Below are 12,220 nucleotides of genomic sequence, written 5' to 3' on the forward strand. Positions count from 1 at the left end.
CATAGTTGTTAGGACCCGTTGCGTATTGGTTAGCGCCCCCGTTATATCGGCGGTCTAGGGAGCGCGAAGAAGCGTATTTGGAATTCTGTGAAACACATACACGGAAGAGAGAACACGCATGCGTTAGTATTTGGTTAGTAAGAACAGACAAGTGTTAGATAAAAGCAATAGGGTTACAGCAATACAGGATATGGAAATAGTAGTGAATATGAATCTCACGCTTTGGTTAGTAAGAACAGACAAGTGTTAGATAAAAGCAATAGGGTTACAGCAATACAGGATATGGAAATAGTAGTGAATATGAATCTCACGCTTTGCTTTAATCGTGATTAACTAATCTAAACCTAAGATTGGAATTTAATATACAGGGGTGGAAAAAAGTCGTAATTCACGGGACTTCATATGACCTAATTTCCACTGAGTTTTTCGTGAGGTGTCTCCGACTATAATGCATTAATAATATTACTAACCTCATCAGTATCATCAGGAACCTTGGCATCAATGTTGTGTGAATTGTTAGGGGGAATGGGGATAGGAATATTTTGGTAATCGGTTTTTGAATCGGTCAGTCTTGATTTAAAATTGGAGAATGAACGTAGTCTTCTTGGAGCTGGTGTTGGTTTTGTGGTATCCTCGGATTTACACTTATCAGAACTAGAAGACTTGGTTCTAATGAGAGAACGGAGAGATCTAAAGGAATTGTTTAAAGACGAGTGCCTGCTTGGTTTCTTTGCCAGTAGTGATTGACCATTTCTCGTCTGAACATCATCAGTTGTATTTCTATGTTGAAAAGATTGACTACTTTTTAATCGTGTTATTGGCTTTATATGGCAGCTGTTTAAATAAACATCTTCGTGTTTTGATTCTCTTTCAAGGCTCAGAGTGGAAAGACTTTTAAAAGCACCACTACATGAACCAATCACAAAATTCTTAGGTTCTAATGGATCACTTTTGTTGGCTTCAATTCTAGAAAAGGCTGCACTTTTAAAGATATTTGTTGTTGGAAGTGATTGAGTAGATTCAGTCTCATTACGTGAAGATGAATGAATTTCAGATTGACCATTTCCTTTCTCGTTAGCCGACAACAATCTTTCAGACTTCTCTTGTAAATTTTCAGTTGTATCTGGTTCCTCATTTTTAGGAGGCGTGGCAATTAATTTCAAATATTTGTTGCTATCTAAAGAAGCATTTAAATGTTTATTTTCACTACTTACTATCTTAATGGGTTCGAGTCTTTTGGGTATTTCAGTCTTAATGTTTGGTAAAGGCTTCTTATTGTCTGTTAACCTGTGGCTCGGTCTATTTCTCATATTGTCTAGATCTTTTCTTATATCATCTAGAGTTCGAGTGGCAATTAAAAGTTTAGAATCATTCTGGGAGAGTTTGTTGATTTGAGAATTATTACTAGTCATTGAAGTTGGATTCTTATTTAAAGCTATCAATCTTGAACTACCACTGTTTTTTTCTTTTAAGTTATGTACAGAACCTTTCGAATTCATAGATTTGACAGGAGATTTTAAAACTGCAGTATAGCTCAAAGGCCTCTTTTCTAACTTTGAGACTGTTTTGATTGGCTCTGTTTTTGTTTGAACTGTATTTTTATTTAAACTGTTATCAAGTTCTCTGATGATCGCTATATCTTTATTAAAACTATTGGAAGGGGATAATGCTTTACTAAATTTGTCAGGTGGTTTTAAGATCATATCTCTTAGCGCATGAGAAGGGTTTGCTTTAAGTTGAGAAACATTATTTCCCAGTGGTCTATTCTTGAAACTCCTTGCTGGTTTTGCAATGGTCGGTTTTGTAGTTACCTGTGACTTAATAGTATCGGTTCTAGATTTTGATTTTTCTTCAATAGAAATATTTTCAGAACTTATTGATGCTTTTAGATTTTCTTTTGGGAGGTCTGTTTTTTCAAGATCTTTCAGACAACTTGTGGACTTCGAGTTGTTCTTCAAAGAACAATTTAATATTCGAAGTTGATTGTCCGGGTCTTTTTTATTAATAAAATCAAATGTTATCCTGTTAGGACATATGCCAAGATTTTTGTCGGCATTTTTATTCAGCCTGTGTGCCATGAACTCTTCAAAATCTTTCTTCGGCATTTCGATAATCCTGTACGACTTATTTGCCCGCAGCTTCATGTCTCTCGTGTTTTTCATTGGGACATTTTTGTTAGCAGATTTCAAGTTGTTGCTGGAAGTTTCTTTTTGAGTTTTAAACAAGGGGGATTTGATCCTAGTTTCATGTTCATTGGCTTGGTCTTTCATATCACTCTGACCAGCACTATTTTCGTTGTGAGCTTGCTCATTACTGTTTCCGTTTTCAGTCTTGTTCTCATCTACATCTTTGGTTTCAACCTGACTGCTCATTGAATTTGGTTCTGAATCAGGCAGTTCGCTGATTCCCGATATATCGGAAATATTATCTTGGGCATTTGATTTGAGATCTTTGGTGAGTATTTTCTTGGCATCTTTGATCAAAATTGTAGATTTCAACAAGCAGTTTGGACTTATCTTTCTCATCGTATCATTGACATTTCTTGTTTCACTTTTTTCTACTTTTGGTTTCTGATGTTCGGTTGTCTCCTGTATGGAGTGCATATGTGAGGGGCTCTTATTTCTGTTAGATATTCTCAAACTTCGGAACTGAGGAATGTCAGCTGTAGGCCTCTTCTTGGGATTCTTGAGCGAATGAAACTTCTGGTCCCCATCTGCAGTGTCAACTTCTTGATTGAGATCGGATTGAGTTACCCCAGTTTGACTCCGTGTTGATCCATAACCTGAAGATCCTGCGTAATGACTCAGTTCACTGGGAGTTGATTGAGATCGGATTGAGTTACCCCAGTTTGACTCCGTGTTGATCCATAACCTGAAGATCCTGCGTAATGACTCAGTTCACTGGGAGGACGGGATGTAGTTACTACAGTGGTGGTCTGTATATTCTACAGAATGTTTCAATACATGCAAAAAAACAAAAAGAAAACACAACAAGCATGATGTTAATATGCAAAACACACGGGGTCAAAACAAAACATCAAATAATAAACAAGTAATAATGAAATTCATACATGAAAGCTAAGCAAACTAATGATAAATAATCAAAATAAAGCAACTACGTTTATTTTTCTATGGCGAAAATTGAGTGTTTGCTATATTCTTAGACCTAACAATGATTTAAATCCTTAAGGTGCTACTTATCATTATGTTTAGAAGGAAAAGGTACTCTCGAAAATATGTTTTCTACAAGGAAAATTCTCAAGCCACTTAGAAATGAATGGCGTGAAAAAACAGGAAAAGAAACATCTTTTTCGTAGAATAATGATGATGCTACTCAGTCATTTATTCACACTTCTTGGTATTTTCACCACGAGGAAAACGTACTCTCGAAAATATGTTTTCTACAAGGAAAATTCTCAAGCCACTTAGAAATGAATGGCTTGAAAAAACAGGAAAAGAAACATCTTTTTCGTAGAATAATGATGATGCTACTCAGTCATTTATTCACACTTCTTGGTATTTTCACCACAACTTATTTTTTTCGAGTGTTTTGAAGAAGAGAGAAAAAATATTAATAAATACTTGAACAATGAGAAGAAGGACAGGAAATAAACCATTTCATGACAATCACAACACGTTTCCTTGTGCTTGAGAGTCCAAGCAATGCCTTTAACCAGTGGGGAAAAAGCTCATAATAATTATGGAAAGAAAGAAAGAAAGAAAAAAAAAAAAAAAAAAAAAAAATTAAAATTCGACCCCGTGAAAATTTTTTTTTTAAAAGGGTTTTGGGGGACGACAGATTGTTTAAAAGAAGGAAAAGTGAACCAAAAAGGAAGATTTTTTTTTCTTATCTCCGTGTTTTCTTTTGTATTATTTTTTTTGGCTCGTAAAAAAAAAAAAAAAAAAAAAAAATCTATTAGACAATAACCATCCTGTTCATTATTTCTATTAGAAGAAAATCCAGATAAAAGCATCATAAATATATGGCAAGGTTCAAATATTCTTCTGGCATCGTGCACTTTTGCAAGCAATATCGTTTAATTAGCACTTACTATTTAAAATACCTATTCCGAAGTACATACGTATGTTATTTGGTTAGGTATCACAGAGGCGTTTCTATGTAAAGTTTATTGATATCCTAGAAAGAAACGGATAGCGGGAAGTTTGATAGATCAGTAGATGGTTATTGTGGAGTTGATAAACAAAAACTTGACGATAGATAGTTCATAGATAGAGTTCATTAAAACTATAGCCCCTTGCTAGAGAAATAAATTAAAGACCATCATTTCTAAATATTTTTCAAGTACTAGTAGTGAACATCCTACAAAAATTAGGTACTAACTAAAAAGGCAAAAATAAAATAAAATAGAATTAAATAAAATGAATTAAATAAAATAAATCAGTAGTGAACTACAAACTTTTTGGTTCAAAAGGCTTTCAACTAAAGTGATGTGTTTAAATTTTTTTCTAAAAGTATGAAAATCTAGTAGACTAGATATAAAATAAAATCAATAAGTATCTTCAATTCATGCTGATTAGGATTAATTAAGTAGGTATTTAGCAACTAACCAAAATTTGCTTGGAAAATAAAAGAACACATCTCAACTGTCAAAAGAGGCATTGAAAACTATTCCAGCAGTACTCACCTTGTTAGGAGGGTTTTGCATGCCATGGAAGGGCAGGTTTTCGTAGAAAACTTTGTCACCATCTGGCTGTAAGAGAGCATCGTTGGGTGACGAACTTAGGTCATTTTTGTCTTTGCTAGCAGGACCTGGAACAAGGATCAGAGAACGAGAGGGGTTAATCTACCGTGAAAGGATAAGACGGTTGCTAACACGAGGTAATTAGCTATTCTCTTTCCTATCACCATTTTTTGAATTAATATTCACCCTCTTTTGTCTTTTTACTCACCAAAAGCTGCACTAGGTTGCTCATGAGTCATTATGAGCACAGGTAAGTCTTAGCCTCTTTAAACATACTCTTTCAGATCACTATCATTCGGACGTGTTAGAAACTCATTTTGAAGAAGAAAAAATATCGTTTCAAAAGGCTAGATACTTTTGAGATTATAAGTATGTATATACATACTTACCCAAATGTTTATCTAACATGCTGTATGGTGTACCTATAGCTGTCTTCTTTCTGTGTCTCTGTATCATTCCATACCATCACTGTAGCTAGATTCGACTAACAAATCAATAAAACCTTTCCCCGTATAATGAGTAATTTAACATTTCAAAAGGCTAGATACTTTTGAGATAATAAGTATGTATGTACGTACTTACCCAAATGTTTATCTAACATGCTGTATGGTGTACCTATAGCTGTCTTCTTTCCGTGTCTCTGTATCATTCCATACCATCACTGTAGCTAGATTCGACTAACAAATCAATAAAACCTTTCCCCGTATAATGAGTAATTTAACACCTAAATACGACGCACCTTATATCCAGTAGATCTGCACCACTAACCTAAATACTACCTAACACTATTGTTACTCCCCCCAAGCTACATATATAGGTACTCCAAATGAGCTTCTAATCTAACATAATGCAAAATTGGTATCATTAGATAAAAAAGAGAGACCATTTGTTATAATTTCATTAACCATGATAATTATTGGCGAATCTTCTATTGTAATTTCATTAACAGCAGTGTTAATTTTTGGCTATTTTGAGTGTGTTAACTCGTACATTTTCGCCTCCTCTAGATAAACTTCATTAGAGCACACTCCCCTCTCTCCCTCCCTCCCTACTGACCACACCACTAACACAATTTCTTTTATTTCCCCTCCCCCCCCACCCATCACTCTCCCACCCCGATAGTTCGGACATTTTGTGTTCGTCACCCAGTCAGACTAACTTAAACACATCCGGAAACAGTAACGGGAAGTGGCCTCTGAGACCGGGGGTCTTGGTTCATGTCAACACCAACCACAGTCTCCTCTCCCATCAATCTCCCCCCAGCTCCCCCACCAAGTCCGCCAGTTCCGACGGGCTGGACAAACGGAAAAAGCCGTCCAAACGGTCGACGTTTTTGAATTCAACGTTTTCGGCCGAACCCAGCCAGCCGTCCCGCGCGGCCAAAATAAAGAGTATGTTTGGCGGGGGCAAGTACGCTCACTGTGATAGCAATGGCACCTTACCGGGGGTGTTTAACAAGTCAGGAGGTAAGACCAAGACACCACTGTGTTCAGTTCAGCACTAGATGTCAACATGTCAAGTCCAATAGTTACCAAAGTAGTTGTTTAGATTTAGGACAGCCTGCTTTACCTTAGTAGCCTGCTTTCGATGTGGCCATGTCATTTATAATATACATCAGAAAATGTATTTTAATATTTCTGAAACAAAATTGTAATTTCTAAAATAATTTGCCTCGTTGTTATTATACCTCAAAAACGAGGTTGAATCGTGATTGGTAGGTAAGAATTCAGATATTTTATTTTATTTTTTTACTATTTTCTTGTAATCCATTATTATTTCCATCTGTTTACTCATTTTGTTTTTCGTCTTGTTTGCATGTTTTGCGCTTTCGTTATAGAAATACAACTGATGATGTTCAGACGAGAAATGGTCAATCACTGGCAAAGAAACCAAGCAGGCACTCGTCTTTAAACAATTCCTTTAGATCTCACTATTTTCTTGTAATCCATTATTATTTCCATCTGTTTACTCATTTTGTTTTTCGTCTTGTTTGCATGTTTTGCGCTTTCGTGTGTTTCTTGTGTGTGTTTTCTGCTCGCTCTCAGTTGTTACGTTTAAGAAGCTCGATGTTTCTATCATTACGAGGCAGTCCTTATCGAGAAAAAGGAAGGCACCGACACCGTGTAAGTAAAACCAAATGCCTACCCTCAGTAAGTAGCATGTTCATATTTATTTCGCTTTCCTTTTATAAACATATCAGGAAAAAATATTAACTCCAAGAATTTTCTACTACATTAAAAATATGGAATAATAATTAATATCAAAAACACTGCCATCTCCATCCACACCACCTCGAACAAGAACAGCATAGGAGGTGTTTGTTGGAAAAAAATGGCTATAACATGGCAGTCATCACTTTAATGAAGAATCACAATTAATTAAATATAAATACATAGCTAATTACCTCGTGTTAGCAACCGTCTTATCCTTTCACGGTAGATTAACCCCTCTCGTTCTCTGATCCTTGTTCCAGGTCCTGCCTGCCATCTCCATCCACACCACCTCGAACAAGAACAGCATAGGAGGTGTTTGTTGGAAAAAAATGGCTATAACATACACTACCATCTCCGTCCACACCACCTCGAACAAGAACAGCATAGGAGGTGTTTGTTGAAAAAAAATGGCTATAACATGGCAGTCATCACTTTAATGAAGAATCACAATTAATTAAATATAAATAGCTAATTACCTCGTGTTAGCAACCGTCTTATCCTTTCACGGTAGATTAACCCCTCTCGTTCTCTGATCCTTGTTCCAGGTCCTGCGTATTTCTCTCTCTTGAATTATTCTATCCCTTCAAGGTTTCAAATAACATGAGCTTAAACAATTGCAAAAAAAGAACATTTTAAAAGCTTTTACTTTATTTTCAAATTAGACTATTTTGAAATGATATCCATCCGTGGACAAGAACATGCATCACTTACTGTTAAATAACAGTAATTTACTTGATAGCTGTACCTACATGAATAAGGAAATCAGTTTACCTTGAACAGTGATAGACAAGAGGAAAATTAGTTCATTCAATCAACCCTATGAGTAAAATGTGAAGTACCAAAAATAGCCTACTATAGTAAGACCCATGGGATTTTATTTTTTGTGGAGACTATTTTGAAATGATATCCATCCGTGGACAAGAACATGCATCACTTACTGTTAAATAACAGTAATTTACTTGATAGCTGTACCTCCATGAATAAGGAAATCAGTTTACCTTGAACAGTTAATTTTAATTAATTTTATAAGTTTCCATTTATTGATTTTTCATAACACAACTCTCTCATCAAAAAAAATTGTTAACAAATGGTATACCCATCCGTAAAAGCCGAAGCTTGTGCCACGGAAAACAGTGATAGACAAGAGGAAAATTAGTTCATTCAATCAACCCTATGAATAAAATGTGAAGTACCAAAAATAGCCTACTATAGTTAAGACCCATGGGATTTTTTTTTTTTTTGAGACTATTTTGGAATGATATCCATCCGTGGACAAGAACATGCATCACTTACTGTTAAATAACAGTAATTTACTTGATAGCTGTACCTTATAGTTCCTAGTTGTTGTAGAACATTTTAATTGATTCAAAGGGCCCTAACTATGTGGGAGAAAGCACCATAACCAGAAAAGAACAAAAGAAGAATAATTTGCCTCTCCATCGAATCGATCCATTTAAAATAGTTTCTATCCCTTCTAGTGTACACGGGTAACACAGTATACTTACTTCTGTCTATCCTCTAATTCCACTGAAGAATTGTCTGAATATATTGGAAGAGCAAGACAAGCAGAGAAAAAAAGAAAAACAAAAGAAATGGTGTTAGAAAATGAAAAACAAACGGAAAAAAAGTAGCACGAAATGGTTTGTCTCACAAAAAACCTTGTGATGGATTCTAAATTACCTACCTAGTTGTTTATTTCCTGAAATTAGGGAAAAACAAAAGAAATGGTGTTAGAAAATGAAAAACAAACAGAGAAAAAGTAGCACGAAATGGTTTGTCTCACAAAAAACCTTGTGATGGATTCTAAATTACCTACCTAGTTGTTTATTTCCTGAAATTAGGTGATGTGTGATGAAGTTCACAGATAGCTTTCCTGTTTAGTGAATTTTCTAATTTTATCTAAATGAGAAATAAATGGGAGTTTTTCTAAGGAAAGTACCTACACCTACATAATTTATAATCATTAACCATCATAAATTACACCACATGGTTAGAAGAAAAAACCTCATCATCAAAAGTTACACCATACTAAAGGTGTATTTCTCTGGAGAAATAAATGGGAGTTTTTCTAAGGAAAGTATCTACACCTACATAATTTATAATCATTAACCATCATAAATTACACCACATGGTTAGAAGAAAAAAACCTCATCATCAAAAGTTACACCATACTAAAGGTGTATTTCTCTCTCATTAATTCTATCCCTTCAAGGTTTCAAATAACATGAGCTTAAACAATTGCAAAAAAGAACATTTTAAAAGCTTTTACTTTATTTTTCAAATTCATTTTTACCTCTCGTTTTATTTTAGCTTTTAACTTTTTCTTCCAAATTTTTATTCCCAACTACCTAGAAGTAGTAGGTAGATGAAAAGCTACCAATCTCAATTTTTCTTGAGTGTTTGAGTGGGGAGGAAATAATGAAATGCGAAACAGGTTGGCATTGGTAATAGAATCAAAAAGTCATTCGATAAACTCACCTGTAAATTGATTATGTAGGTACGTGTTACATCAATAAATAATCTGAATTATCTAAGCCAAGTAGAAATTAACTCAATTGCAATAGAATAAAAATAATAACAAAAGAAATCTAAAATTATGTTAAAATATCTAAGTATGTTGTTAGATAGGTAGTGAAAAAATCAAAATTCTGCATTTCAAAACTAGAGGTAGGTACAGTAAAGTACTCCCAAATTAAAAAAAATGTAATTAAAATAACTCCTTGCAAGTCAATATAATTTTTTTTTTTAATAAATGAAGGTCAAATAAATCATGCCAATCAAAACTTTGAAGCAAAGAAGTAGGTTTGAAGGACTTACATTTATCAGCGGTCCGCTTTCTCCGACAAATGATGATGATAATGACACAGATGATTATGACTAGAAAGTAGAAGTAGTTAGTAGATGAAAAGCTACCAATCTCAATTTGTCTTGAGTGTTTGAGTGGGGAGGAAATAATGAAATGCGAAACAGGTTGGCATTGGTAATAGAATCAAAAAGTCATTCGATAAACTCACCTGTAAATTGATTATGTAGGTACTTGTTACATCAATAAATAATCTGAATTATCTAAGCCAAGTAGATATTAACTCAATTGCAATAGAATAAAAATAATAACAAAAGAAATCTAAATTATATTAAAATATCTAAGTATGTTGTTAGATAGTGAAAAAATCAAAATTCTGCATTTCAAAAGTAGAGGTAGGTACAGTAAAGTACTCCCAAATTAAAAAATGTAATTAAAATAACTCCTTGCAAGTCAATATATAAAACTTTTTAATAAATAAAGGTCAAATAAATCATGCCAATCAAAACTTTGAAGCAAAGGAAGTAGGTTTGAAGGACTTACATTTATCAGCGGTCCGCTTTCTCCGACAAATGATGATGATAATGACACAGATGATTATGACTAGAATAATGAGGCCAATGATGATGACCAGCAAGATGATGAGATGATCATGCTCAAATAGAGCATACCACCAACTGACGCTACCTGTGGGAGCAGAAACAGAGGGTAGAATTATTATTATCGAGTCTTTCTGATTGTTCTGATTTCCGATCCATACAAATCCATCTTATGGACACTCTAATGGAAATATCCCTAAAGGGAATGACTAGAATAATGAGGCCAATGATGATGACCAGCAAGATGATGAGATGATCATGCTCAAATAGAGCATACCACCAACTGACGCTACCTGTGGGAGCAGAAACAGAGGGTAGAATTATTATCGAGTCTTTCTGATTGTTCTGATTTCCGATCCATACAAATCCATCTTATGGACACTCTAATGGAAATATCCCTAAAGGAACTTTAGCTAAAAATGTTCGTTTATATTTATAAGACCAATGAGTATGGGCAAAATAATCAAATGACAGATGAAAAGCCAAGTTTTAATTTTTAAGAGCTTGATGGATAATGTATATTTTTTCTCTTGTATATTTTGAATTTTTTCTTCTCTTCGGAGGTTAATTCACTCGACCCCCTCCCCCCTAGAACTTCTCTCTATGTAACGAATGACAGATGAAAAACCAAGTTTTAACTTTTAAGAGCTTGGTGGATAATGTAGAATTTTTCTCTTGTATATTTTGAATTTTTTCTTCTCTTCGGAGGTTAATTCACTCGACCCCCTCCCCCCTAGAACTTCTCTCTATGTAACAAAGTTGCAGCTTTCAGTTCAAAGAATCACTTTATCCATTATCCAGGGTACTTAATGTTAACTCCTACCTGAGAATCGAAACTTACTACTTTTTTCCTGGTAAGCTAGGGAGAATAAAAACACAGCAATGTAAATATTTTTCAAATAAATAAATGAAATTAGGCCTTTCTTCCGGGGACCCAATTAAATATGTATCCATATAAATGGTTATTTGTTGACCAAATGAATTGATCATAAAAAATCATTTTGTTGCAGATCAAATGAAGGAATACGACTCAGGAATAAATACGGAGTGAAAAGTTGCAGAGTACTACGAAGGACAAATCGGGCCCAAGAACCTGTTCGTAAACCCATCTTTGGACTTCGCAAATAGCATCATCCAATTTTCGACGAATTATGGAATATTTTCTTCTGTAATATTTTCGATGTATCATTTTGTAAACCAATTTCTACATCTTATTTGTAGGTTTATCTTTCTAAACTATAGGTAGGTATGCTATGCGAATACAAAGTAATGTTAGTATTATGTATTACATCACGGCTTTGATTATTGCGAAGTACGAAATTTCACGTCTTTATGGATTACCTACCCCCAAATTTCCACTTACCTGTAACGTCAAGAGCACAAGGCAGAGATGTACCCACGCTATTGATAGCATAGCACAGATAGGTTCGGAATTAGTATTATGTATTACATCACGGCTTTGATTATTGCGAAGTACAAAATTTCACGTCCCCAAATTTCCACTTACCTGTAACGTCAAGAGCACAAGGCAAAGATGTACCCACGCTATTGATAGCATAGCACAGATAGGTTCGGAAACTTTCTGAGCTCGATTCCAGGGTAAGATCCGAGTGGTTCCCAAACTTGGCCACGCCCTCCGTGATGGTCTCGTTTTCATTCTTCACGCTCCACTTGAAATCGAGTTCGGAAGGATTACCGGTAGCCGAACAGGTGAGAACGATTTTACCGTCACGTTGCGATTGAACGATGCCACATTCCGGCCGATCTGAAACGAATAAAAACAGTCAGATTTATTGACGAACTGCCTGAAGGAGGTTTTCTATCTGGATGGATGACTTCGTAACCTTTTGAAGGTCCATATTGAAATGTAAATTAAGAAAATAATTATGTGCCCATGTGAGTG

The 12,220-nt window shown here is 34.9% G+C and overlaps 3 protein-coding genes across 3 annotated transcripts in view; 2 read left to right on the forward strand and 1 right to left on the reverse strand.

Moving 5' to 3' along the window:
- LOC103513117 (DNA-directed RNA polymerase II subunit RPB3) overlaps nt 1-12,198 on the forward strand; it is a 24,273-nt gene extending 12,075 nt beyond the window's left edge. Inside the window, exons 6-7 of the mRNA XM_026826409.1 lie at nt 11,328-11,742; nt 11,887-12,198. The gene's annotated coding sequence lies outside the window, so the exon portion shown is untranslated. The remainder of the gene's footprint in view (nt 1-11,327; nt 11,743-11,886) is intronic.
- LOC103513120 overlaps nt 1-12,220 on the reverse strand; it is a gene marked incomplete at its 5' end in the record, with an annotated part of 72,440 nt that overhangs the window by 4,742 nt on the left and 55,478 nt on the right. Inside the window, 9 exons of the mRNA XM_017445688.2 lie at nt 23-85; nt 471-2,782; nt 2,872-2,944; nt 4,646-4,770; nt 7,107-7,204; nt 8,421-8,454; nt 10,262-10,405; nt 11,141-11,176; nt 11,825-12,082. Coding sequence (XP_017301177.2) covers nt 23-85; nt 471-2,782; nt 2,872-2,944; nt 4,646-4,770; nt 7,107-7,204; nt 8,421-8,454; nt 10,262-10,405; nt 11,141-11,176; nt 11,825-12,082 — 3,143 coding nt within the window. The remainder of the gene's footprint in view (nt 1-22; nt 86-470; nt 2,783-2,871; nt 2,945-4,645; nt 4,771-7,106; nt 7,205-8,420; nt 8,455-10,261; nt 10,406-11,140; nt 11,177-11,824; nt 12,083-12,220) is intronic.
- Nucleotides 4,923-6,982, forward strand: LOC108252866. The gene is made up of 3 exons (XM_017445683.2): nt 4,923-4,952; nt 5,825-6,168; nt 6,748-6,982. The coding sequence occupies exons 1-3, from the start codon at nt 4,933-4,935 to the stop codon at nt 6,831-6,833; spliced, it is 450 nt and encodes a 149-aa protein (XP_017301172.1). The 5' UTR covers nt 4,923-4,932; the 3' UTR covers nt 6,834-6,982.

The sequence above is a fragment of the Diaphorina citri genome, unplaced genomic scaffold, assembly GCF_000475195.1.
Source record: "Diaphorina citri unplaced genomic scaffold, Diaci psyllid genome assembly version 1.1 scaffold927, whole genome shotgun sequence".
Classification (NCBI taxonomy): Eukaryota; Metazoa; Arthropoda; class Insecta; order Hemiptera; family Psyllidae; genus Diaphorina; species Diaphorina citri.

Coding starts and splice junctions, on each gene's coding strand:
- LOC108252866 (XM_017445683.2), top strand. CDS start 4,933: ATGAGTCATTATGAGCACAG. Junction 4,953..5,824: donor ATGAGTCATTATGAGCACAG/GTAAGTCTTAGC, acceptor CCACCCCGATAG/TTCGGACATTTTGTGTTCGT. Junction 6,169..6,747: donor GGTGTTTAACAAGTCAGGAG/GTAAGACCAAGA, acceptor GCTCGCTCTCAG/TTGTTACGTTTAAGAAGCTC.